Source organism: Eleginops maclovinus, chromosome 7, assembly GCF_036324505.1.
Source record: "Eleginops maclovinus isolate JMC-PN-2008 ecotype Puerto Natales chromosome 7, JC_Emac_rtc_rv5, whole genome shotgun sequence".
NCBI lineage: Eukaryota > Metazoa > Chordata > Actinopteri > Perciformes > Eleginopidae > Eleginops > Eleginops maclovinus.
Window position 1 is genome coordinate 9,045,873 of NC_086355.1, and position 23,359 is coordinate 9,069,231.

Genomic DNA, 23,359 nt, shown 5'->3' on the forward strand with positions numbered 1-23,359 from the left:
TGTCTTGCCACTAGGTGTTACTAAAGAGTTAAACCATCCTGTTCCCCGGTCATTGGGTTCACCTGTTTCCTATCAGCTGTTTCCTAGCTGAGGAACTATCCTGCTTCTTCATTGTTCTACAGCCGGCCTTCTTGTTTCCTACCCAGTTGGTCACCCTTTTATCCAGCTATTGTTCCTGAGTTAGCAGACCTCCTCTCCCCGTCCATTAGCCGCGTGCCCAGTTGTAGTCACAGTTATAGTTGATTTACAGTAGAACAATGTGGATGCCTTCAGTCAATGTAGGTTTGTTGTCTTACTCCCAAACTAACAAAAGCATGCATAAAAAATATTTCGGATAGTCTAAAATGCTCTTTTTAACACTCCATTTGAATTATGGATTCTCGCAGATCGATTAATAACTACCGGCACATAACTTAAAATCAAAGTGACCAAATTAACACTTCTTCAGCAAGCCTGTCTGTTAGGAGCAAGCATTGTTTTAATCTACAATTAATCAATGCATTTATATAACAACATAAAACCTTGCACTCAGGATATGTTTATTTTCGTTGATTTAACATTTGAGCTGTGGAGGAAGAATTATGGAAATGACTTCTCCTACTCACAAGACACCAACGCTAAATTACCAGATTATTTAAAGAGTTAAAGAGATTTTAAGAGTGCTGGTTCATGACATGAGGTTTATATTTTCAGATTCTCAAATGCAGTATAGCTATATTTTCACATCCATGTTTTTTTTGTAAGTGTTTTGGGGTCTTTATAAACCTATAAGTGTTTACCTTTGAAAATAAACTCCAAGCAGGCAGGGTGACACATTTTCAAAAATAACTTTGCTTTTGTTCTTACTTTTCGTGTAGACTGATGTTTCTAACATGGATTAAAGAAGGACAGAGCTGTTAAAAGCTACTGTCTGCCTTTCCAGCATGCCTTTATTAAACTAGTAGCGTCAGCACCACTTTTTACTCGCCTACGCAAATAAACATACGGTATATAGCATGTACACAGTGCTGTCTGTTTGACAATCACCTTGGTGACAGTGCTGACTAGGGGACGAAAATAAATCCTATCCCACTCTGCAGATTCAAATGGTATTCTGTCTTTACTAATACGTTTGAAAGCACCATTTTTTTTTACCTTTAGGCCTTCCTGCCACAGCAAACTGGCATTTTCCACCACTGAAAACTGAGCTTTTAAAATCGGAGGCAAAGAGCTTTTTGAGAGTTTAATCCACAATGTATTCAAATGTTTAAACTACCTTATCGTATGAGATATACGGTTAACTTTTTAAAAAGGGACATGCTTTGGAAAGACTGATGAAAGTATCCCCCCTATGAGAACATTTGTTGAATTACAATTAGTAAGAAGCATAGCTAGGGGCTATGAAGAGGGAAGGTGTGGGCTCTCTATTCTGAAACACCAAACAAGTTGTTCAAGAGCTAAGGTAACAAAGAGAGATTTAACCTGCTGAGAACAGGTTTTCCAGGTCATGTCGTAAGTATAACTGAGGGAAAAATATCTATACATAACTAATCTAGCTGTAGTAAGAGAATCTTATTCATGACAATGCTAAGGTGCAAGAAGATTGATGCTCTGTGTCCTTACTGTAAGTTCAATGCAAGTGTTAAACAATAAAGTTCTTTTACATCTTCCTTTGGGAATATGTTGACAACATAGTTTACAGTATAACAAAGTTGAGTGAAATGAAAAAAGGGCACATCTGTCCTTTTTCCTAAAAGCACACATGGAAATGGCATTTGAGAAATGTGTCACAAAAACTCTGAAAATATCATAAAAATGTAGGATAAGTGGTTGATTTTAAACTCCCAGGTGGCCACCATCACCACACTGCCAGACTTTCATCTCTGCGTGATGCTTCATCATCAAAAGCTTTGTGGGACACTCAAGTGCATAATATTCAACATGGCACACACACACACTCACAAAGGAAAGGCAGACAGGAAAGAGTTCGACACTTTCATGGCACCACTTGCCACTTTAATGAATGAATGTAATCAAATAGAAACTAGAAACTTCTTTAGTCGAAAAAACAAGTCTGAAATCAACAATCTTCCCACATCCTCCCTCAGTTATTTTGGTCCAATTTTCACTTGCTCACAGACACTGATACTGTGAGGGAGTCAAGTTGGTTCAGTACACTTGGCTGCCTTTTATAGTTTGTATCATAAACCCTGCAATGGGTTAGACTTTGGTAGTCTTGCTCTTTATGCAAACTGTTTTTGGTTGTTAGCAATGAACCTGTAGAGGGCCACAGCCAGTTTAAGTAAATATTCAAGGCTTTAATAAAGAGCAACGCCACAAGCAAGCTCTTAAACAAGGTTATTGAGTGCTTATTGTAACTTGCAAAAATGTATTTAACATAACTCAACTTAAACCTTTTTGTTCAGAAATACGGAGGGTTACATGAGGTCAACGTTCAAAATGAACATCGATATGCTTCACACTTCAAATAGATAAGTTTGATCTTGTCTGAGAGAGCCCTGCTCAGCATACACAACAGTCAATGGAAAAGCAGGAATGTAAGCTTTGTCATTTGGGTTTTTCTTCCTCTGGATTTTTGAAGAGGGCTGTCGCGAGAAGTATTGTTTTAATTATCAATTGATCTGCCAATTGAAATTTTTAAATACAAAAAATGACCTATGACCTAATTGTTACCGCGCTAACTAAAACTAAACAAAAAACCTATGAAATAAAAGAGTTTGTGAAGACAGTGTAGCAGAAACCAACTTAGTCTCTGTCGTGGAGCACCAGTCACAGGGGTGTCTCTCTCTTATATAAGGCTGCACTGGTAGGACCCTCAAACTGCAGTTTGATGGCCTGTTTCAGATTAAGCTGCGGGTCAGTGGTTGTCATAGCGACCATAGCATCTTCAGGCAAGGCACTACAAGGTGGGTCCGGGGTGAAACTGTAGCAAGCAGGGGACAAAATGTTTTTCTGGGGTTTAGAATCCCAAACTTGCCCTTGCAGTGGTCTCTGTAACATATACGGGTATCCCAGAGGAGGACTCTCTCTGTTTTTAGGGCTGTCTTGCACTGGCCTTATCCCAAGGGAAGCCATTACTGAGTGCCATTTGCCACCAGCGTAAAAAGTCCCATCCGCTTTTATTAAGTTTGAGTTTTGTTTGTTCATTTTGTCGTGATATTCAAGTCCAGACGACAAGCCTTTCTGAGGCAGTTCACAGTTGTGCACCATGGCAGCGACTGTGCAGACAGTGGCCGGAGGGCTGCCTTTAGAATGCTTGTGTATGCTTCCATTGATGCTACCCATGCCTGAGCTCCCTGGTGGGGGGAGGGTGGAGGGACGACTACGACTGCGGGGAAGTGAGTGTTGTTGGATCTGCTGAATAAAGCTGAGGCTGTCAGCTGGCACGGTCTGCATGGTGGCCATAGAGTGTCCAGTAGATGAGGTTTGGGAGCTCTGCATTGAGTGGAATCGTTTTGCTGAGGAGCCGGGGGAAGATATTGAGGAGGAGGAGGTAGCAGCTGTGAATTCAACTCCATTACTTTCCAAGATGCCTGAATAAAGGAGCTGGTTAGGTTTCACAGGGGAGGCAGTTCTAGAGTTAGGATGCATGCCTACATATGGCTTGGCTCCGTAGTTCTCCAATAACCTGACAATTTTAAAGTGCCCGTATTTCCCAGCCACTTTGACTGGACTGCGGCCATATTTATCCATGTGATTTGGATTTGCACCTGTTTCCAGAAGCATTCCAACAATATTTGCATGTCCCACCTGTGCTGCGATGCTCAGAGCTGTTGCCCTCTGGTGACAAGTAAGGTCTATATTAACACCAGTGGCTTCAAGGAGACGACGTCCCACTTCAGCGTGTCCTGTCCAAGCCACTGAATGCATTGGTGGTCTCCCCTCGCTATCCTGTGCATTGGGGTTTGCCCCATGCTTTAATAGTATGTCTACCATCTCCACACACCCTTGCCAGGAAGCAACATGAAGTGCTGTACGTCCCTCAGAATCTCGGGACTCAAGCGGCACCCCACCTTTCTCTATTAGGAGAGTGGCCTTTTCAAGGCGATCCTCCAACACCAGGAGGTAGAGCAGAGGCCTTCCTTCTGCATCCCTGACATCGGTATCGGCCCCTCTTCTCATAAGCAGTTCCGCAACATCAGTATGGCCCTCCAGGAGGGCAGCACTCAAGGCAGAATGTCCATCGTACGCCCTGTGGTCAATAGGAGAACGTCTGTCCAACAACAGCCTGACAGTGCTCCAGTGACCTTCCTGGGCAGCCAGTATAAGAGGGGTTCGTCCTTCAATATCCATCTCTCCAACCCGTGCCATGCTGCCTCGCTCTGTCAAAGCAGCGCACACACCCCGGTGGCCTTCGCAGGCTGCAGCGTGCAGTGGAGTCCAGCCAAGGTCATCTTTGTGGTTCTCATCAAGGCCTCGGTCCAGCAAGGCGCGGACAACTTCAACACTGCCTCTTGCCGCTGCTAGGCAGAGTGCTGTCCTTCCTTCACAATCAATGGCATCAACAGCTGCTCCCCAGAAAAGCAGCCGTGACACTGTCTTCATGTGGCCCATGGCTGAGGCTGCCAGCAGGGCAGTAACAGCAGCTGCAGGAGAGACATTTCCTTTAGGGCCAGCAGTTTCATCTACATCAGCACCAGCTTCTAAAAGAAGCTCAACAACATCGTCATGGCCCTCATAGGCTGCAAGAAGCAATGGTGTCATTCCATTGTGGTCCCTGTGTCCTGGATCTGCTCCACGCTCTAGTAACAGACTTGCTACCTCCCCATAACCTTTGACCCCTGCTGCTGTAGGGACACAGAGAGCAGCGACTGACAGAGCAGTACGCCCATCTCCATCAGCTAAGTTTACTTTTGCATTGTGGTCCAGCAATATCTCCACAGGTTCATGATGCCCCATATAGGCAGCAGCAATAAGCGGTGTGCGTCCTTTGCTGTCTGCTTTGTCCACCTGTGCCCCATAGTCCAGCATTGTAAGGACAATTTCCTCATGTCCTCCCCAGGCAGCAGCTCTTAGAGCGGTCCTGCCCTCAGCATCACTTCCGTCTACATCGGCCCCTGCATCCAGAAGAAGTCGGACAGCCTCACTGTGGCCCCCCCACGCTGCAGAGCGCAGTGCAGTCCAGCCTTCATTGTCGACATGCTCCATCATCCGCACTGCATTTTCTGGTTCTTGGCTCTTGGTCCATTCCAAAAGCACAGACAACACTTTGACATGACCCTGCCTGGACGCCAAAGTCAGTGGAGTTTGACCCTGTTGATCACTGAGCAGTGGATCATATCTGTATGTCAGGAGAAGTTCGACTAAATTTGATGAACCCTCCTGGGCTGCACTGGCAAGCAAGGTCTGTCCATCTGTGGAACCAGGCTGGTTTACAGACACCTCACTGCCTAGCATTTTCTTTACAGACACATCCCTTTCAAAAGCCTGTCTTAAACTACTTATCTCTTCACCTGTACAATGAACTCCAATACTTGTATCGGCATCTGAAAAACAAGCTGCAGGGACGAGCCCACTCCTAATTAACAGCTGAAGGACTTCTTGACTGACCAGAACAGGAGGCTTGTTTATTGATAAGGTGAGGCTACTTCTACTGCTAGAAGTAAGAATGGGCACATCTGTCCACAGCATCCACAGTGCCAATAATGAGGGGTTATCTTTATGGTGACCCGAGCAAACTAAATGTGTAGCAAGCTGGCAAGTGTCCTCATTGTCCAAATTAGGACCCTGTAAAGTCAGAGCCATTGCGAGCATGCTGTGACCCTCTGTCGTGCTACAGAGGTACTTCTGTGTGCAATATTTAACATCTGTGAGCCACTCAGCAAAGCTGGCATGAAAAAGTAGTTTGGTGCCACCAGGGCCATCGATCAGGAGAGGTGTGAGAGTTCGGAGCTTGTTCTGGAAATCCTGAAGGCTGAGCAATGTGTCCTGCGTCCATGCTGCTTCAAACAGCTGCTGAGGGGTAAGGGGCCTCGGGGCAGCCAATAGGATATTGAGGAGAGGCCTGACATAGACAAAGAGCCCCCGGGGGAACAGTCTTTGGCACAACCACAGGTAGAGGCCATTCAGAGTCCCGGGAATGTCACGGATCTCCCGAAGACCCACCAGGGCACCCGCCACACCATCCAGCACACGCTCGAGGAATAGAAAGCAGCCACCGCTCTTGATGTGCAGTAGATTCAGCATGTCAGCCGTGTCAGGGGTGAGCTGACGGCGAAGTGTCGCATCTTCATCCAGCCGACAGAGGATGTACTGCTGCACGTCTCGGACGGGTGGGGGTTTGCGGAGATCATCCAGACAGAGCCTACGAAAACCTACAACATAGAGAGAGATAGTTCAGCTTGTATAAGTCCCCAGAATAGTTCATAAACTATACATGTACAGTACTTTATCAGTCATCCATTTGGTTATGTTGGTTCTTTTCTGGTATAGGTATTTACCATCTTCTGGTACTTTTTTTGTCAGCTTTTTTTCAACACAGCATGTTTAGGTTTAGCTTTAGCTGTTGAGTCACTGAAACATTGATTTGAATGCCCAATAATTGCTGCCCACTATGCTCCACATTGATGCCTGAGGTAGTTCATGATCCAGTCTGTTATAATCTCTCATTTACATCAATACAACATGTAAAGCTTTCTTCATACCTGAGAACATCTTGCACAGAGCCTTGTTGTTGCGCCGGATGGAGCAGACCAGCAGCAGCCAGCTGGGCAGCAGGTGTGTATTTGCGGCAAGGAGCTGTGCAATGGAGTAACTCCTCCCGCCTTCTTCACCTGCCCCATAGCCTACGTCCAGGGAGTCCACCAACACCATCAGAGTCTGGGTCGGAGGAGGAAGGTCTAACAGGGGCCCCAGCACTGCTCTAAAGACACAAGAAGTGATTTATTTACGACGACGGCCATGTAAAAAATGCAGCAGTGGTAGGAAGATGAGGGAGTTTGAAGTAACATTGAACATTTTATTTTGAATTGACTGTGCAGGATTGACTCTACATACATACACAGCAGGTCAATTTTTACATAAAGTCAGAGATGTTAAACAAAATCACATGATCAGTATGCAGGCAGATATTTTGCCCTAGTGTATGGTGATTCCACTTGAAGCATGGAAGTGTTTTCTTACTTTTTTCCTTCCAAACAATCCGACTATACCTATAAGGCTTTGTGACACACAGTGAGTTAAATAGTGTAAAGCTTACAACTTGATATGTCAGTCCATCCAACCACAAAACAGATTACCAGAGTAAAATGTTTTTATTGGCAACAGTAGCAGTAGCAGATTCCAATTTTGCACACTGTTCTTTACTTTTAACACAAGGTAATAAACTCCTCTTAACATTGACATGCAGCTCCCATCAGGGAATAAGAACAGCAGAAAGTATATGTTCAGCTGTGATTAAAGTTATAAATCTGATGTAAAATGGTGAAACTAGGCTACACTTTTCAAAGATCGAAATCCTTAGAGTCAGCACCCACACCCTGCTTTGATCTGATGGTGACTCAGGTTAAAAGAACTTATGAAATGCCCTGCTCCACCCTGAGCACGCTCTCACACACACACACACACACATATAGATGCACACACACACACACACACACACACACACACACACACACACACACACACACACACACACACACACACACACACACACACACACACACACACACACACACACACACACACACACACACACACACACACACACACACACACACACACACACACACACACACACACACACACACACACACACACACACACACACACACACACACACACACACACACACACACACACACACACACACACACAACAATAGAATATCTTTAAAAAATAAACGAAATAAAGATGAAAAGGGTTTTCTTTATAGGGGCACATAGATCAAAGGTTTTTGGGACCTCCAGGCTATTTAATTCCTGACTTTAGACTAAGCCCTAAGGCAAGTTTATTTGAAGAGAATAAAATCCTTTATTCAACAGGCGGCACAAGGCTATTGAAGCTAAAAAACTTCCAAAATGAAAGTGCAAATTGTTTGAGGGAAGTCGGTAATGTTAAGTACAAAGTTTATGCTTCCACATAATTACTGTGAAAATATGCCTGAGCTAAAGTTTAAAAAAAAATCTGACACCTATGATAATGTAATGGAAAACTGTACAGCAAAAATAGTTATTATAGCTACCTATGTTCACCCTGTTCTAACACATCCAAGCAGGGCCAGACCTGTGTTTAAACTGGGCCAGGGGAGGTTTGTGAAGTAGTAGTTACTGGATTACAGACTACCGACATCTTTTGGCGTGGTTGACCATAAACTTAAAATTCTGCTTTAACCTTTTAATTACTTTTTTTGACTAGTTTTAGGAATAACAATATTCATCTGTCAGCCCACCCCTTTGGTCCATGAATCTTCTATCAGATGAAAATAAAAATGCTGTCATTAAGCAAACACATAAACATTACACTGCATCTAGGATTTGACCAGGTGTGGTTTACTTCTGTGTCAGCTCAGCAGAGGCAGAACTGCAAATACAGACCGGGGTCTTGTTTTAAAGGTGACAAACAGTGATTAACCTGTGACTGCAGTGTGGTAAAAATGGGTCACAGAGAGGCTAAACACCAAGTCAATTACCCTGCCGCAAACACAGGGTGTATGTCAGTGTGTGTGCTGTCATTAGTGTAAATGCCTATGTTTAGGAATGACCAGAAGGTCCCGTCACCTTTAGTGACCAAGCAGGTTGCTTTTAACCCTTATTTTAGCAAAACAATTCAAATCTCAGCTTCAAAATTGTGAAAAGTCCGTGGGTATTATGTATGCATTGCTGGTGCCTATTAATAGCAAATCAAGGAATGTTTCTAATCTTGTAAAAGAAGAATAAGCAGCAACCAGGAAGGAAACAGCCCAAGAGGTGTTTATGTAAAAACCAGGAAGAGATCATTCAGTCTGTTAACAGAGCCATTGTGGCAGAGAGTTTTTAGTTTAGTCTGGCAAGTTCAGAAGCTTGAGGAATGAATGAAAAAGAAACCTGTCAGATTATATAAGTACCTAAAAGCAGGATCATTAACGAAACACGATGAAGTCTACAACAAATGATCTCTCTCTCTCAGGAGTAACATACGTGCAGGGAGTGGGATGTTAAATTCAAACATCACAGAAATTACTCATCCATAATTAGATTTTGGCAAATGAGGAATCCAACAGATCTGCCCTATTTGAGCTAATGTCATGATTATGAAACACAGATTTGCTGTTAGCCCCCAATACAACTGTAGTAAAATGAATACATTAGTGTGCACTTACAGTTATGCACACTGCAGGAATGTATCCAGCAGTGGAGGTAAACGGTGCTCATCCTGACACTTTATAAATCATGAGAAAAAGGTTAGAATACATTTGCTGTAAAGCGTAATAGGAATCAATTATGACGTTGGAAGTGTGATAAAGCATTTCTAATTCTCCCCTGAAGGGGTAATGTTGTATATCATTAAATGATTTATTCTTCTTCGAGTTAAGGTCTCCCACCTCTGCTTCCAAAAACACTGGAAAGCCCTGCAGTTATTAATTACTAACACTAATCACTTGAATTGTTTTGAATGATTAGTGCAACATCTTCAGGGCTGCGCCTTCATTTATCCACAGTTAATCTCTATCAACAAAATGTCAAAAGACAGTGATTAAATACCCATAATTTCCGAGATTATAAAAAGGAGACGCTCCCAATTGCATGTTTTATACGAACAGTCTTAAGTTATGGTAGATTGGCTACTATTACATTTATTTTTTATTAAATATTGGCTTTAGTATTAAACATCATGCACTTTAAGGACAATACAAAACAAGGAAATGTGTTTTGCAGAGGGTCACATCAATCTAGAATGTTCTTTGCAAGGTATTTACAGACCAAGCCCTAATGTGTGTGTGAATCATCTCTTTGCGTCTGGACAGGATAGCCTTGACTTTTATCATTGAGCATATCCTGCAATTAAAACACAATTTAAACCCTGACTTGGGTGCCGGCTACTTCTAACAACCTTATCATACCTCGGCTTGCTTTAGTCATGGTATAACAAAACACTCCCTCACCGGGCACACGTTCAGGTCTGCGGAGGAGGAAGTGTAATGAACCTTTTATTACTGCTTAATGTTTTTCCGCTCCGTTCAGCCCACATACTCCTGGACACAGGTATGTGGCTGCCCTTTGACCCTGAGCTTTAATTCAACTTGCTGAGGTTAGCATGACACAATCAAAACTGGTTTTCCATCAGGTCAATCCATGAATAAATAATAACTGCACTGTCTTCCTACATGTCTTCTCAACACATTGTTTAAACTTCACCAGGAAAGCCTCATCCAGATGAAAAGAAAGAAATATAATCTTTAAAAAATGCCCAAGGCAAGATAGGCAGCAATAACAATGAGCTACTACTTACAAGTTAAACACAACTCCAGTAGTTTGTGGTGTAAAAGCAAAGTGGGAGAACCACAGGATAATACGATAGTAGCTATGATATTTTGCTAATGAATTAAAAACTAACCCCTCAAAAAAACAATCTGCATGATAGGTATAAATATATTTAAATATGAAAGTGCATTTGGAGACCAGGGTTACATTTGTGTGCATAGCAGCATTTCAGTGTGAGGATTTTTCCAGATTTGTCTGCCACAACACAGCAGTTTGTTCGCGTCTGTGTTATTTGGCAGCTTCTCATTAAAGAGTGTGTGAAACGTAGCAACCACACAGAAACTATCCCATTAACAACATTACTATGCTTTTCACCCTGTTTCTACCTGTTTGTCATTATGTCATATAAAGTCCAGTAGCAGTCTCTACAAATAGAGCTCGTAATCAGCTTTGTCCTGAGTGGTGAAGCGAGAAGTAAAGCATGTCAAGGAATGAGTCAGTCCTCATGATTTATACATGTTTACCCCTCTAGCAGGAATGTAGTACATTAACTAACACAGTGGAATTATAACACCTCTTATACTTTATTAAGTATTTCAATTCTATGCTACTATATACTTCTAATTCACTAGATTTCAGATGGAAATATGGCACTCCACTATATTTTTTTGCCACAAAATCTTGAATCCACACTAAAGAACTACAACTTTAAATCCACTATCTGTTTAGAGATGAATACATTATTGATATATATTCAATAATAATATAACACGGTGACGAGCAATAATACCTGTGTACTTTGACTTGTAATGGAGTATTTTAGTACCATCATAATTCTACTTTTACTTATGTTAACAAACTAAATACTTCTTCCCTCACCGTCCTCTTGGTAAGTTTGTAATTAGATTGAGAACATCAAATAAACCAGACCTACAGTAAGAGGCGACAATGGATACTTTTCAAACAAACTACATGCACTGTCAATCATTAAGACAAGTCAATTGACAGAAATATACCAACTGAACTTTAAATCTAACTATTGAAAGAGTTCAGTCAGAGCGCCATAGTTTGACTTTCTGACTTCAGCCGGCTGCCAGCTGGTTCTCTCGCTGCCAAATCAAGCCCATGTTTCAACAGTTTGTCAACGGCTGTTCTCACATGGCAATGTTTCGCCCGCAGCCACTTTCCCTCACAAGTGCTCCAAACACAAACAGCATCTGGCTGTTAGCCAGTCTGAGGGCAATGAGGAATCCAGCTCGGTACTTCACACCAGAGGTAAGCAAACACGGGAGGAGAGTAAAAGGGTTGAGGCTCATCGCAGAGCAAACACACGGGAGAGAGTGAAAAAGTCTTGGAGAGGAGGGTGACCTCGCTGACTGGTGCTGAGACGCAGACTGGGGTACTGGAGGCATTTTTCACCTCTTTGTTCTTTTTTTTCCCCCTCTTTGAAAGGAAGTTGTGTCGTAAATAACACTGTAGCATTCATTCACACTGGAGGCCCATTGTGTGTGCTGTGAATGGGCTGCATTATGAGAGGAGAAATAAATATAAGACGAAGAAGAATAGCCGCTGCCGTCTTTTTCCTGTGACGGATTCCCTTTGCATTAGCAGTGGTCACATGGTTTCTACACTTACTTTGCCACTTTGTGTCTGTTGACAGTGTAAACACCTGCAGAGAATCACCTATGTTTGTACTAGAATAGATGCAATCTAAATGCTTTCAGGGATCTTTTTCCAACAACATGAGCAGGAGCTGCCGCTGTGTTTGTCCATCAATCCCTCAGGATAAAATAACCTGACAGAAAATGCTACAAATGCTACAAATTAAACACAGATCATGATGTGGAGCATTAAGACAATCAAGCAAGCTTTCGTGTTAAAAAACTAAAATGTGTACTTAACAGTTTGATCTCAAATCAAAGCTTGTCTGGTTGGCGGCAGACCAGGTTTTATTCTTGTGACAGGTTATGTCTCATTTAAAATGACTAAAAAGATTAATTGTTTATGGTCACAACAATCAAATGCTGAATCCCACTATTTGCAAAACAAAATAAAACTTGTGGTACAGGTTTTCACCATGTTGTTGTCACTAATAAAACACTTGTTTTCCCCACACATACATTTTGCTGCAATGGGCCACACTCTTGAACATGCAGACACATGCCGAGCGCCTGGATGGATTTTACGCTTCCTTTTTTCCCCTTTGCTTAACTTTTCTCTCCCTCTTATTTGGTCAACTTTAAATCTGCCTCAATAAAGAATTACCTTCCTTCAGGTCAAGCATGTACCTCTTACTATAAAAGACTTTAATTAAATATCATTCTTAAAAAAGTGCTACAAACCTCTTGAAGGTGTCATCAGGGTCTTTTTGACAGTTGATGGGCTCCAGAGAGGAGGATACAGACGGGCTGTTAAGGATCTCTTTGTACCCAGGAGGGAGGAGCGGTGAGACCCTAAGCTGCTCCACCAGGCTCAGTATGAACCTCCACAGCACCATGCTCCTCTGGTCCTCCCTCTGGCAGAAGTGCGAGGCCAGGCAGCGGGGTGCCAGCCCGACTGCCACCCCTGCTTTCGAGGTGGGCCACACCACCTCAGTGCACAGAGCAGTCTTCCCAGCACCAGGGACCCCTGTAACCAGCAGCCCCGGCGGCTGCCCCGGCACAGAACGAGCGTCCAGGCAGCGCCGCAGCTTCTCCAGGGCCCATTCCCGGCAATAGAAACGCCGGCCCTGGAGCAAGCTGGGGCTGCTGCCAAATCCACTGCTACTCATTTGTTCCTGGGGGTTTGACTTCCAGGCGACAACTGAACTCCTAGTCCCATGCTCTTTAAGTAAAATGAACTCCGACTTTTGGGTTTTTCTGCAGGTGTTGACACCTCTGTTTTGTGACGGATAGGGGTTTTTCCTCACACTGACAGTTCCTGAAAGTATTGCATCAGTAGATTATTATCAGCGACCCTTCCTTTCCTGAAAGTCTTGAGATGTAATTCTGACGAGAAGTGAAGTCAGAGAAATCTTGAGTCGGCTAATGATGTTCCTCTTCATTTCCTTTTTCTGGATTTGTCACGATCTTCTTGTTGCAGGGAATGAAACGCCAAAGGGAAGAAGAGGATCCATGGTTACCACCGTTTACCAAGCATCTCCTGGAGATCGTGGAGCTGTTAAGTCAGAAATCAGATAGAGGGAAAAGGAATGAGTCAAAGAAGAAACTGACAGCATGTTTATAATGACACACTATCTCACCCCTCCTCTGACTGAGTTGTCTTCCGTCTTCCAATTACAGCTGCAATATTTCCACCCTCTCAGTTTCTGTCTAGCTTCTCTTAGGATTGTAAGCATCGATCCCAAACTGCGATTTCAGCCTGAAATTCTCTTTTCCTTTCCCACGTCCTCAGCTCTTTACAACCCTCCGTTCATACCTCACACCTCCTTCTCTCCATCTCTCTGTTTCTCATGCTCTCCGGTTTTTCCTGTTTGGGGTTTTTTGTCTCCTCCCTCTCTTGGTGTTTCATGGCGTGTCAAGACATGCACAGGAGAGCAAAGAGAGAGAGAAAGAGAGAGAGGGGAGGAGAGGGGGAGGGCTCATGTGGCTGTGGGCGATTCAAAGTTGACAGGTGGGAGGGTTTACCTGGGGTCAAGGTTCAGTCACGGGGCATAACTACACCTCGGGCTTTAGTTTCAGGTGATTTATCCACGTAAAGCCCCATCATGCTATAAGAGTTTTGTTTACTGCCCTTGCCATCCCAGCATTGCTCTTGAAATGAATTTGAATGTTGATTTACATTGATTCAAATTGATTTAAGATATATAAGAAATGTGGTTTCAGCTTCTCAAATATGGGCTATGACTCTTTTGTTGTCGAAAATATGGTAAGTGTATCTGCGTAATTAAAAATTAGGAGCAACTTTCTATTGCCCATACTAGTGATTTGATATAAGCTTCAATTTAGTTTTGACTCCCACCATTTAATTGATTTACAGATAACATTATTTAATTGGATCTTAAAACATTTTTTAAGCCTTAATTTTAATGTATTTCAAAAAACATTTCTCTTATTTCTTTAGTTATACTATCTCATGAGCTAACAGCCATTGTAGTATCACTGTACCACTTTCTTCCAAGAGAAAATGATGTTAATAAAACTGACTTTAGCATATACAGTTATAAAAATTAAATAGTTGGAAATAAAATGCTTTTAAGGAATTACAGTAATTATGTAATTTTCTGGTTTTACAAGACGCCACATTTTTCCCCCTGTATAATCAACTGTGAGCAATTTCCATCATGCATTTTCTGTGCCAATCAACTGCACACTGAAAACTGAACACATTTTGAAAGGCATGCTACTACTTGATTAAGTGGATTTAGGAACAAAAAGAAAATTCATACAACATGGTTGGTCTTGTAATAAAAAAAGACCCTCAAGGAATCCAGAAGAGGAATCTCAAGGACTTCTGTGACAAAGTTAACATTGTGATGAGAGTGCTACGCATTTCTAGCCGACCAAACACCAGGTAGCCTACACTACATTAAATCTTCAAGAGTATAACCGTTTAACTCTTAATGGTAATGTGCAGAAATAAATGTCACTGCTGTGCATTTCATGACACCATGGTGACAGTAGGAATGAGAGCTAAATGAAAGCACCTACAGTTGGATGACACACGTTGTACACAAACTGTACACCAAATACTAGAGACGAGCAGGAGAATGACGAGATCTTATGTTTTAGCAGCGCACACTGAAGACCGACACCAAACAGTGAAGTTGTCTACATTCTTGTCTTTACTTGTGGTATTTACAAAGGCCTCCAAACTTGGCGTGCAGCCTGTAAAGATGATGTTGCAGCAACAAAAAGCCTGAAGCAGCGTCTTTATAGCATTTCTCAGACATGCTCTTTATCTTTATGTAGCAGTCAAATAAAGTCAAGTCAATTTAAATTCAAGCATAAACAGGCCATAGACACCAACTGTCTGAAGAGCACAGTAACAGTAAGTAAGTCACAAGGTCAGTGGTGGAAAATACTTGTTTAAGCATCTACAGGCTACTTTCTGCGATTCAAATGTAATTTCTGTCAAAAAATTAGCAGTTTGATGAATTCTAAATTATTCAATCCTATTGGACAGCGCTAAATACAAGAATACATGACCACCAAGACATATTGCTAACCAATCAGCTGATGTGGTGTGGGAGGCTCTTGACTTGATGTGCTTTAATGTGTAAAACGTAACCGAACACAAAATATGTTATTAAGGCTCTCCATTAGTTCCTCTTGTTTCTCCAATTAATTCACACATTTTTAAAGCTGGCTTTGTCCACGTTTAAAAATTGCTTAAGCTCATAGATATATTTAATTGGCTTGGAACCTGCAGAGGAATACACCCAGGCTTTATTGTTTTAATTAGTTATTCTTCTAATTTCCAGATTACTACGCACAGGAAGTTCTGCCTCTGGCTGATTAAAAACACCAACATTTGCTCTTTGCAATTGAAAATGGTTCACATTTGTTTTTACTGGTAGAGCGGAGAAGTGAGAGTTGATTACAATTGGTCATTTGAGACAAATGTGCAGACACATTTCTATAAATCCCACTGCTTTTCTGGGAAAAACCAGCCCTACGTAGCATTCAAGTGCTAAGAGTCTATACTTGGGCAAGGTATCGTTGCAAGTATAGACTCTTAAGGCTGGAGAAATAATTCCTTTTAAAACACACTTCGGCTACATCTAATTTCAAAGAAGGCGCTTGCACACTTCATTCAATGCTCCAGAAGGAACCAAGGTCAGTGAAAAAGCTACAAATACATGCAAACGTGTAGTTACCTGTGCCCTGACTGATTGGCAGTCCTGACCCTAACCACTCAAGGTCAATGCCTAACAATACCAGCTACAGCTGGGGTCTTCCCGAAGAAAAACTGTGGAATTCATAATTATGAAATAGAATTGAATGATAATGCCATACATTAGGATCGTATTTTAGGTTCTAAAAGGGGAGGGGGGGCTTGATTATTTCTTGGCTTAAAGTATGAGCCTAATAATAATGCCAAGCAAACAGCCAAATATAGCTAGCACAAATCTGAAGGATGTACTGACATTGGCTCGTTTATGTAAAGTAAGTGTAACAAAAATAAACAATACTTTCCTTTAAGTTATACGTTTATATAAAATAACTTGTTTGTAGAATAAGGTTTTGTACAGCATTTTTAGGTTTAGATTTTTTTATTGCGTTTTTAAACAATGTAAACAGTAGATTGTTCTGTCTGACTTTTAAATACCTCCACATGATTATGAATCACTGCCTCAGAGCTTTATATCATAAATGATCTGCTTAATGTGTCATAAACTGTAGACTACACACCTTAACATTACAGCCAGTAAACTCCCTCAGTAGTCACTCATTGTTGGGCTCTACAGGTGATCCTCCACCTATCTGCTTCTACACCAACACTCAAACCATATCCCCTACAGGCAAGGCTAGTGGAACATTATCTACCTGCTAATGTGTGTTTTCACTGACCTCATTAATCCAAATCAGGCGCAATGCTCGACGCCATTTGGAAACACAAAGCGGTGCCCAAAATACTTTGTCTGTTTATTTCCGACAAAAGCTCCGATAAAGTCAGAAATGCATTTAATTCGCTGCAAAAACACCGTGACAGAGTTTAAGATCAATCAATCTCACCTGACTGACAGGCTCGCTCCCCATCTCCGTCTTCCTCCTCACCGACAAACCGAAAGCTCCCCACCAGGTTTTAATCACGTGTATGCACTCCCACGAGCCTGCACACATCACATTAAAGGTGGAGTTGTTGTTATTTGCATGCTGAAGGTGTCCTGCTTCTTTCAAAGACTGTCGTTTCTCTCATTCCGTCTCTCGGGGGGGCTGCTCTCTCTGCTTCCTGTACACTCTAAAAAGGATGTTCAAAATTGGGGAGGGGGGGGGGGGATTAAAGGACTGTTACAAGGACATCCTCTACAGGTCTGGTTTCACATAGATTTGTAAAACTGGACTACACGTTTTCTCTTAGTTTTACTCATAGACTGTAAGAGGTGACAAAAGTGCTCAGATTGTGTACTTAAGTAAAGAAGAAGTGAAAAAGTCCTACATTCAAAATGTTACTCAAGTAAAAGTACAAAAGTATTAGCATCAAAATATACTTAAAGCACCAAAAGTACAAGTAAATGATATGTGTTCAATATATTATTGATGCAATAAAGTGTTATCAAAGCTGGTAACGGTGCAGCTAAAATAAGTGACGTTGGATGCTTCAGGGTAGCTTGGAAATGTACTCCAGGTGTAACTAAAGTCTAACTTAAGTGTTGTTTATATTTCCCATCATTAAACTAAATCTGCAAAGTCACTAGATGCTAAATAAATGTAGTAAAGTAAACGTACAATATTAACCTCTGATTTGTACTAGGGTAGAAGTACAAAATAGTAACAAAAAAAAACAACAAGTACCTCTTAGTTGTACTTAAGTAAAGTACTTGAGTAAATCTACTTAGTTACATTACATCACCGTAACTGTTTTACTGAAAGAGTTGGAAGCCAGTTCATGCCAGAAAAAAAATGGATGAACTGTTAGTAGGCTAAGGTCAGAAATAGAAATGCTCATTGTAAACCAAATATTACTGACATTTACCTGGTTAAACTTAGAAGATTACATCAATAAGGTTATTTGTTGATTTAAACAATCTTACAATCTATGATATATAATCACTCATATGTTTACTAAAACAGAAGAAGAGTGGCTCAGCTTGTGAGTTGGATGTTGTTGATTTGGAAATGTGTGTGAAGTATTCACTGAGTTCTTCCTGTAAGGAGTTCTTCCTAATTTACTCCCCTGACTTTTACAGAATTCTTCACATTATATTTTTTTGGTCCAAACCTCATAAACTGCTCTAAATGTGGGGTCTTTAAATGTTCTACATTCACAACTGAGTTCACAGTGAAATGAGAGTTGACCTTTTCACCCTGTTCACCAATTCTCCACATTCTAGCATTCTCCTATAGACTAATAAACATCGAAACCCTCTTCTCTTACACAACGGCTTTGATATATTGCAAAAAAGGTTTTGTCATTAACTTATATATACCATGACGATGTCACACATTCAGCTCCTCTCTCATCTGTGTAAAGATAAATAATGTTAGACTACAAAAACAACACAACAACTCACACAACACTTGTTTGATTTATTTTCTCACCTCCTCTTTGTTGCTTTTTCACGGTGGAACTCCTGCGACAAACATTAAAATAAAAAGTACATTTTTAGATAACTATTATATCAAAAATGATTCTGCAACAGGAGGTCAGTCGGCATCCACTATGTTAACAGGGGAGCCCTCTACTGGATATCTGCAGTAATTACATATTTCTGTCAAAATTATTCAGCTTAACATGAATAACAAACCTGTGATTTTTTAAACATTTTACAGGATATTAAAATATGAACACAATTATTAATAAGAATTGACACTAAAATATGAAATGTTTTGTCGAAATCAGCACAAAAACAAAGAAACAGAAAATGGTGTACCATAAATATGATAGACCTTACTCAGAATATTTTTGTTATTACTGAAACTTTGTGAACTTTTCAGGTTCACATACAGTAGGCTTTTAATGAGCATAGGGGATTTTTTTCCTATAGGGAAAACATAATCTTTTGTCTATAGAAGTTGTCTTCCTCTTGCTCCTTTTTTCTGCTGATGTCTCATCGTGCCTCAATACATTTTTTGTTATGCTGAATAATTCATAAATGTCAACAAAAGCTCTCTCCACCATCTCTGATGCACCGAGACATCATCAGACTGCGGAGGCGAAATGTATCACACCATAAAGTAACAGCCCATTTAACAAATCCAGCCAAAAAAACATCAATGTTTTTCATGCATCATTTAATTGCATATTTTCTGATGGAAAAATTAACATAAATAACTGAACTTCTGTATGATATCCCTGTAGTGCAGGAGTAAATGTTCAATATTGATCAGAGGCTACAGGCATCAGGTAACATGTATACGGTTTGCTAAAGGGGCAGTCAACCTCACTGGTCAGGCCAAAGGGCAGGTGAGGCATGCATCCACCACCCCGGAGAGCTTCCACAGGAAGTACAGCAAAGGCCTGATGGTTTCTGGAACAGGCTTCTGCGTGGTTGTGTGGTCATCCATGCTGACTCAGACTGGCAGCACCTGGAATCTGTCACCTGTTGGGAAGGTCATGCCCAAAGAGGGGAGAGAGGCCAAGGAGGAATGAAGAACTGCTATGACAGACCTTCCCCACCTCATAATAAACCTTCTGGAGGGTACAGTGAAAGAAAGATGAGACTCTTGGTGACCAGACCATGTCACATTCAAAAGACGATTCTGACCTCCTATGCATTATTTTAAAACCTGACATGTGTGCACTTTTCTTTTTCTTTTACAGGCTGGACAGGCAGCAACACAATGGTGAAGATTATTGGCAACACTGATCAAACAGCTCTTAATGAAAGCAGTTCATGGGAGATTTTGAAAAACTCAATAATTTATTTAATGGCACAAATGATAGAATTCATACAAAAACCAGAAATCATAATTTAAGAGCTGTAAGAACATGGTTTTGTATTTGAAATCCAGATTGTCTTTTGTTATTTTGTGGGGTTTAATGTCTGAAGATGTTACAGTATATGAAACACTGCTGCGCTCATTCTCAAGCTGTTACAAATCTGCCCCGGGAATTCTCTGTGCAGATTGATTTTCACTGCCTCAACAGTTCTCTCGATAATGATCTTCCATAAATTACTATATCTCATAACTGTGTGTGTGTGTTTGTGTGTGTGTGTGTGTGTGTGTGTGTGTGTGTGTGTGTGTGTGCGTGTGTGAGAGAATGAGAGTAAAGCAGAGACTTAAATCAGCTAAGAGGGGATTTCATTTTTGCCTTCGAGGTTTGTCTCTATTCAGTGAATTATAATATAACCCTCAAAACGTTCTGTATGTTTTCATTAAATATGTATGTTTCTTTCATACAAAATTCATTTTTCCCAAATGGGTTTAAGTTCTCTATCTTAAAACCATTTGGGAAAAATGAATTCTCAGTTTTTTCAATCTGTTTTTAAATTACTGAATTATATAACATTTTTAAAGGATATTTCTGTGTGGGTGCAGATAAAGTGGCACATCCTGAATATTTTTGCATTTGTAATAATGGAGCCTTAAAAGCAACACATCTTGGGTTTGAACATTTCTCTGCATCATCAGAGAGGAAAGTTGGAGGAACATCTGAATCGTTGGTTTTATTTTTAGCTGTCGAAATTGCAGGAATATGCTTTTTAACCATAATTACATTCTCTGATCACAGGCTGGTGAAAGTGCTTTAAAAACATTGCTGCTGTTCATGATTGCGTCAAACATCTTTAGTGTGAAACAGCCCATATTTTGAAAAATGAATGGGTGAAACTGAAATGAGGGGTAATTTCCTTTTTGTATCCTTTTCCAACAGCACATTTGTCAGGTTAGTTGATGGAAAGCATTCAAACTAGTTCTGACAGCCACTTAGCCATTTTTCTCATGAATCTGAAACAAATTGAAAGCTTTCTTTTAATTTCACAGGCTAGTCTGCTGCTGACCTTGATATAGAAGACAGTATATATAACTTTAAATGTGCATATAGCTTTAAATATATATTGTTCTATCTAAAGGTTGTGTTTTGTATTTCTTATCTAGCAGCCATCTGTTCCAGGGCTTCCTTTGCAAAGCAGAGCTGTCAGTGGGTCCTTTGGGGACTCGGATGACTATCACCACCTGGGCCACATGCAGCCCCTCCAATCTCTTCAACATGTTCTTCTTCTTGGTAGCGTCCAGTTTTAACTCTATCTAAATATTGAGATGTAGGAAGTCATCAAAGTGCACTCATTATTAAATGTGTTTTAAAATATATGTATGTCCTAAATGTAACGCCCTTTGGAGTAAAGAAAATCTCTTCTGCACTCTATGTTGTATTTAACTCTGTAAATGAGGCCTTGTATAATTTGAAGTAAGAATAAGCTCATTTGCTCCTTACTTAACTCCTGTGTTTAATGGCTCATTAAAACCAAATGAGAACAGCGATACATTTCTCTCAGACAGGGAGGTAATGTTGGGTTAAATTAAAATGTACAAAGTTACAAGAGGGTGCCAAATCAGTGAGTAATCAAGCCGTCATCGGCCTGATCACAGACGGCGACGAGACGGCGTACAGAGAGGAGGTCAGAGCCCTGACATCTTGGTGCCAGGACAACAACCTCCATCTCAACGTCAGCAAAACAAAGGAGCTGATTGTGGACTACAGGAAGAGGCAGAGAGAGGCACACACACCCATCACCATCGACGGGACTCCTGTGGAGAGAGTCAGCAGCTTCAGGTTCCTCGGGGTAAACATCAGTGAGGACCTGACATGGACACATCACACCAGGGTCATATCCAAGACGGCTCGACAGCGGCTCTTCTTCCTCCGCAGGCTGCGGAAGTTCAACATGGACTCCAGGATACTCTGCAACTTCTACAGGTGCACCATCGAGAGTATCCTGACTGGCTGCATCACCGCCTGGTATGGCAGTTGCACCGCCCTCAACCGTAAGACTCTACAGAGGGTGGTGAAAACTGCTCAGCACATCACCAGGACGGAGCTGCCATCCATGGAGGACCTCTACACCCAGCGGTGTAGGAAGAAGGCCGGTAGGATATTAAAGGACCCCCATCACCCCAGCAACAATCTGTTCTGTCTGCTGCCGTCTGGCAGACGGTACCGCAGCATCCGGACCAAGACCACCAGACTCAGAGACAGTTTTATACCACAGGCTATAAGACTACTGAACTCCTGAGCTCTGTGAATGTCTACTCACATCTGTTTATAGTACACACACACATATATATATATATTATACACATCTGCCATACATATCTGTTTATAGTACACATATCTATATATTATACATATCTGCCATATACATCTGTTATACGTAATATATGCATCTGCCCATACCTCCTCATTCAACAGTGTAAAGTGTTTAAATACTCTCAATGTATTCCACATATGTATATATTTCACATCCTCAAATCTTTATTGTTGATATTGTAAATATTCTTCTCTCTTTTTGCACTATTTTATTTATGTTATTTGCACCATGTATGTGGAGTTGTTGGAGGAGCACGCGACATAAGATTTTCATTGCCAACATATACGCTGTATCTGCTGTGCATATGACAAATAAAACCTTGAAACCTTGAAACCTTGAAGCCAGCTTGACATATTTAGAAGCACTCCTTTAATTTTTCATCTGATAAACTCAGAGCAAATGGCCTTTGTTTGCTTAAACTAGAGGGGAATAACAAACACCAGTGTGATTTTGGTGAGATTATGACCATCCTGGCCAAAGTCTGGAAACAGGCGGACAGCAAGAACAGGACAGAACAAAGAAAACGGGTGCAACCTATCAGAGCAAGTGTGATAACAGGACTAATACAAATGGCTGTAGTGGCACTGCAGACCATTTAAGTAATACAATAAAGAACATATACACCAGCGGTGAAAGTAATGCTCATATCTTGTGCTCAAGTAAAAGTAGCAGTATCATAGTGTTCAGTAAAAGTCATGCATTCAAATATTTAGCTAAATAAACGTTAAAACGTTTTAGCATCAAAAATAAACTCAAAATCACAAAAGTCAAACCTCTCTACAAAAAAACTAAACTAACACAAGTCCTGCCCTTCGCCAGTAGAGGGCACAACAAGTCCACTTCAGGAACCAGCTGTAATGACAGTAAAACGTTTGGCTTCGGCCTGATTGTATAAATCTTGTTTCTCTTCAGCAGAGCAAAACAGAGAAGTCGGAGCAGGTCTCATATTATTGTTTTATCCCTCTGAATCATATGCTCAGATCTAAGTCCTACCCACATGGGCTGCTATATGAAATGTGAAGGATGTCAGATGTTCTTCATGTGG

The 23,359-nt window shown here is 41.2% G+C and overlaps 1 protein-coding gene across 4 annotated transcripts; it reads right to left on the minus strand.

The window, feature by feature from the left end:
* Positions 1–1,962: 1,962 nt before the first annotated feature.
* On the minus strand, positions 1,963–17,172 carry ankrd50l (ankyrin repeat domain 50-like). Of its 4 annotated transcripts, none has more exons than XM_063888437.1 (4): positions 17,078–17,172; positions 12,743–13,556; positions 6,645–6,862; positions 1,963–6,314 (listed from the first exon to the last, which is right to left on the minus strand). In XM_063888437.1, the coding sequence occupies exons 2-4, from the start codon at positions 13,168–13,170 to the stop codon at positions 2,770–2,772; spliced, it is 4,191 nt and encodes a 1,396-aa protein (XP_063744507.1). In that variant the 5' UTR covers positions 13,171–13,556; positions 17,078–17,172; the 3' UTR covers positions 1,963–2,769. The 4 variants fall into 4 exon arrangements, with proteins under 4 accessions (XP_063744507.1, XP_063744508.1, XP_063744505.1 ...); XM_063888438.1 differs by lacking the exon at positions 17,078–17,172 and adding an exon at positions 13,818–13,912; XM_063888435.1 differs by lacking the exon at positions 17,078–17,172 and adding an exon at positions 13,642–13,873.
* Positions 17,173–23,359: the final 6,187 nt, after the last annotated feature.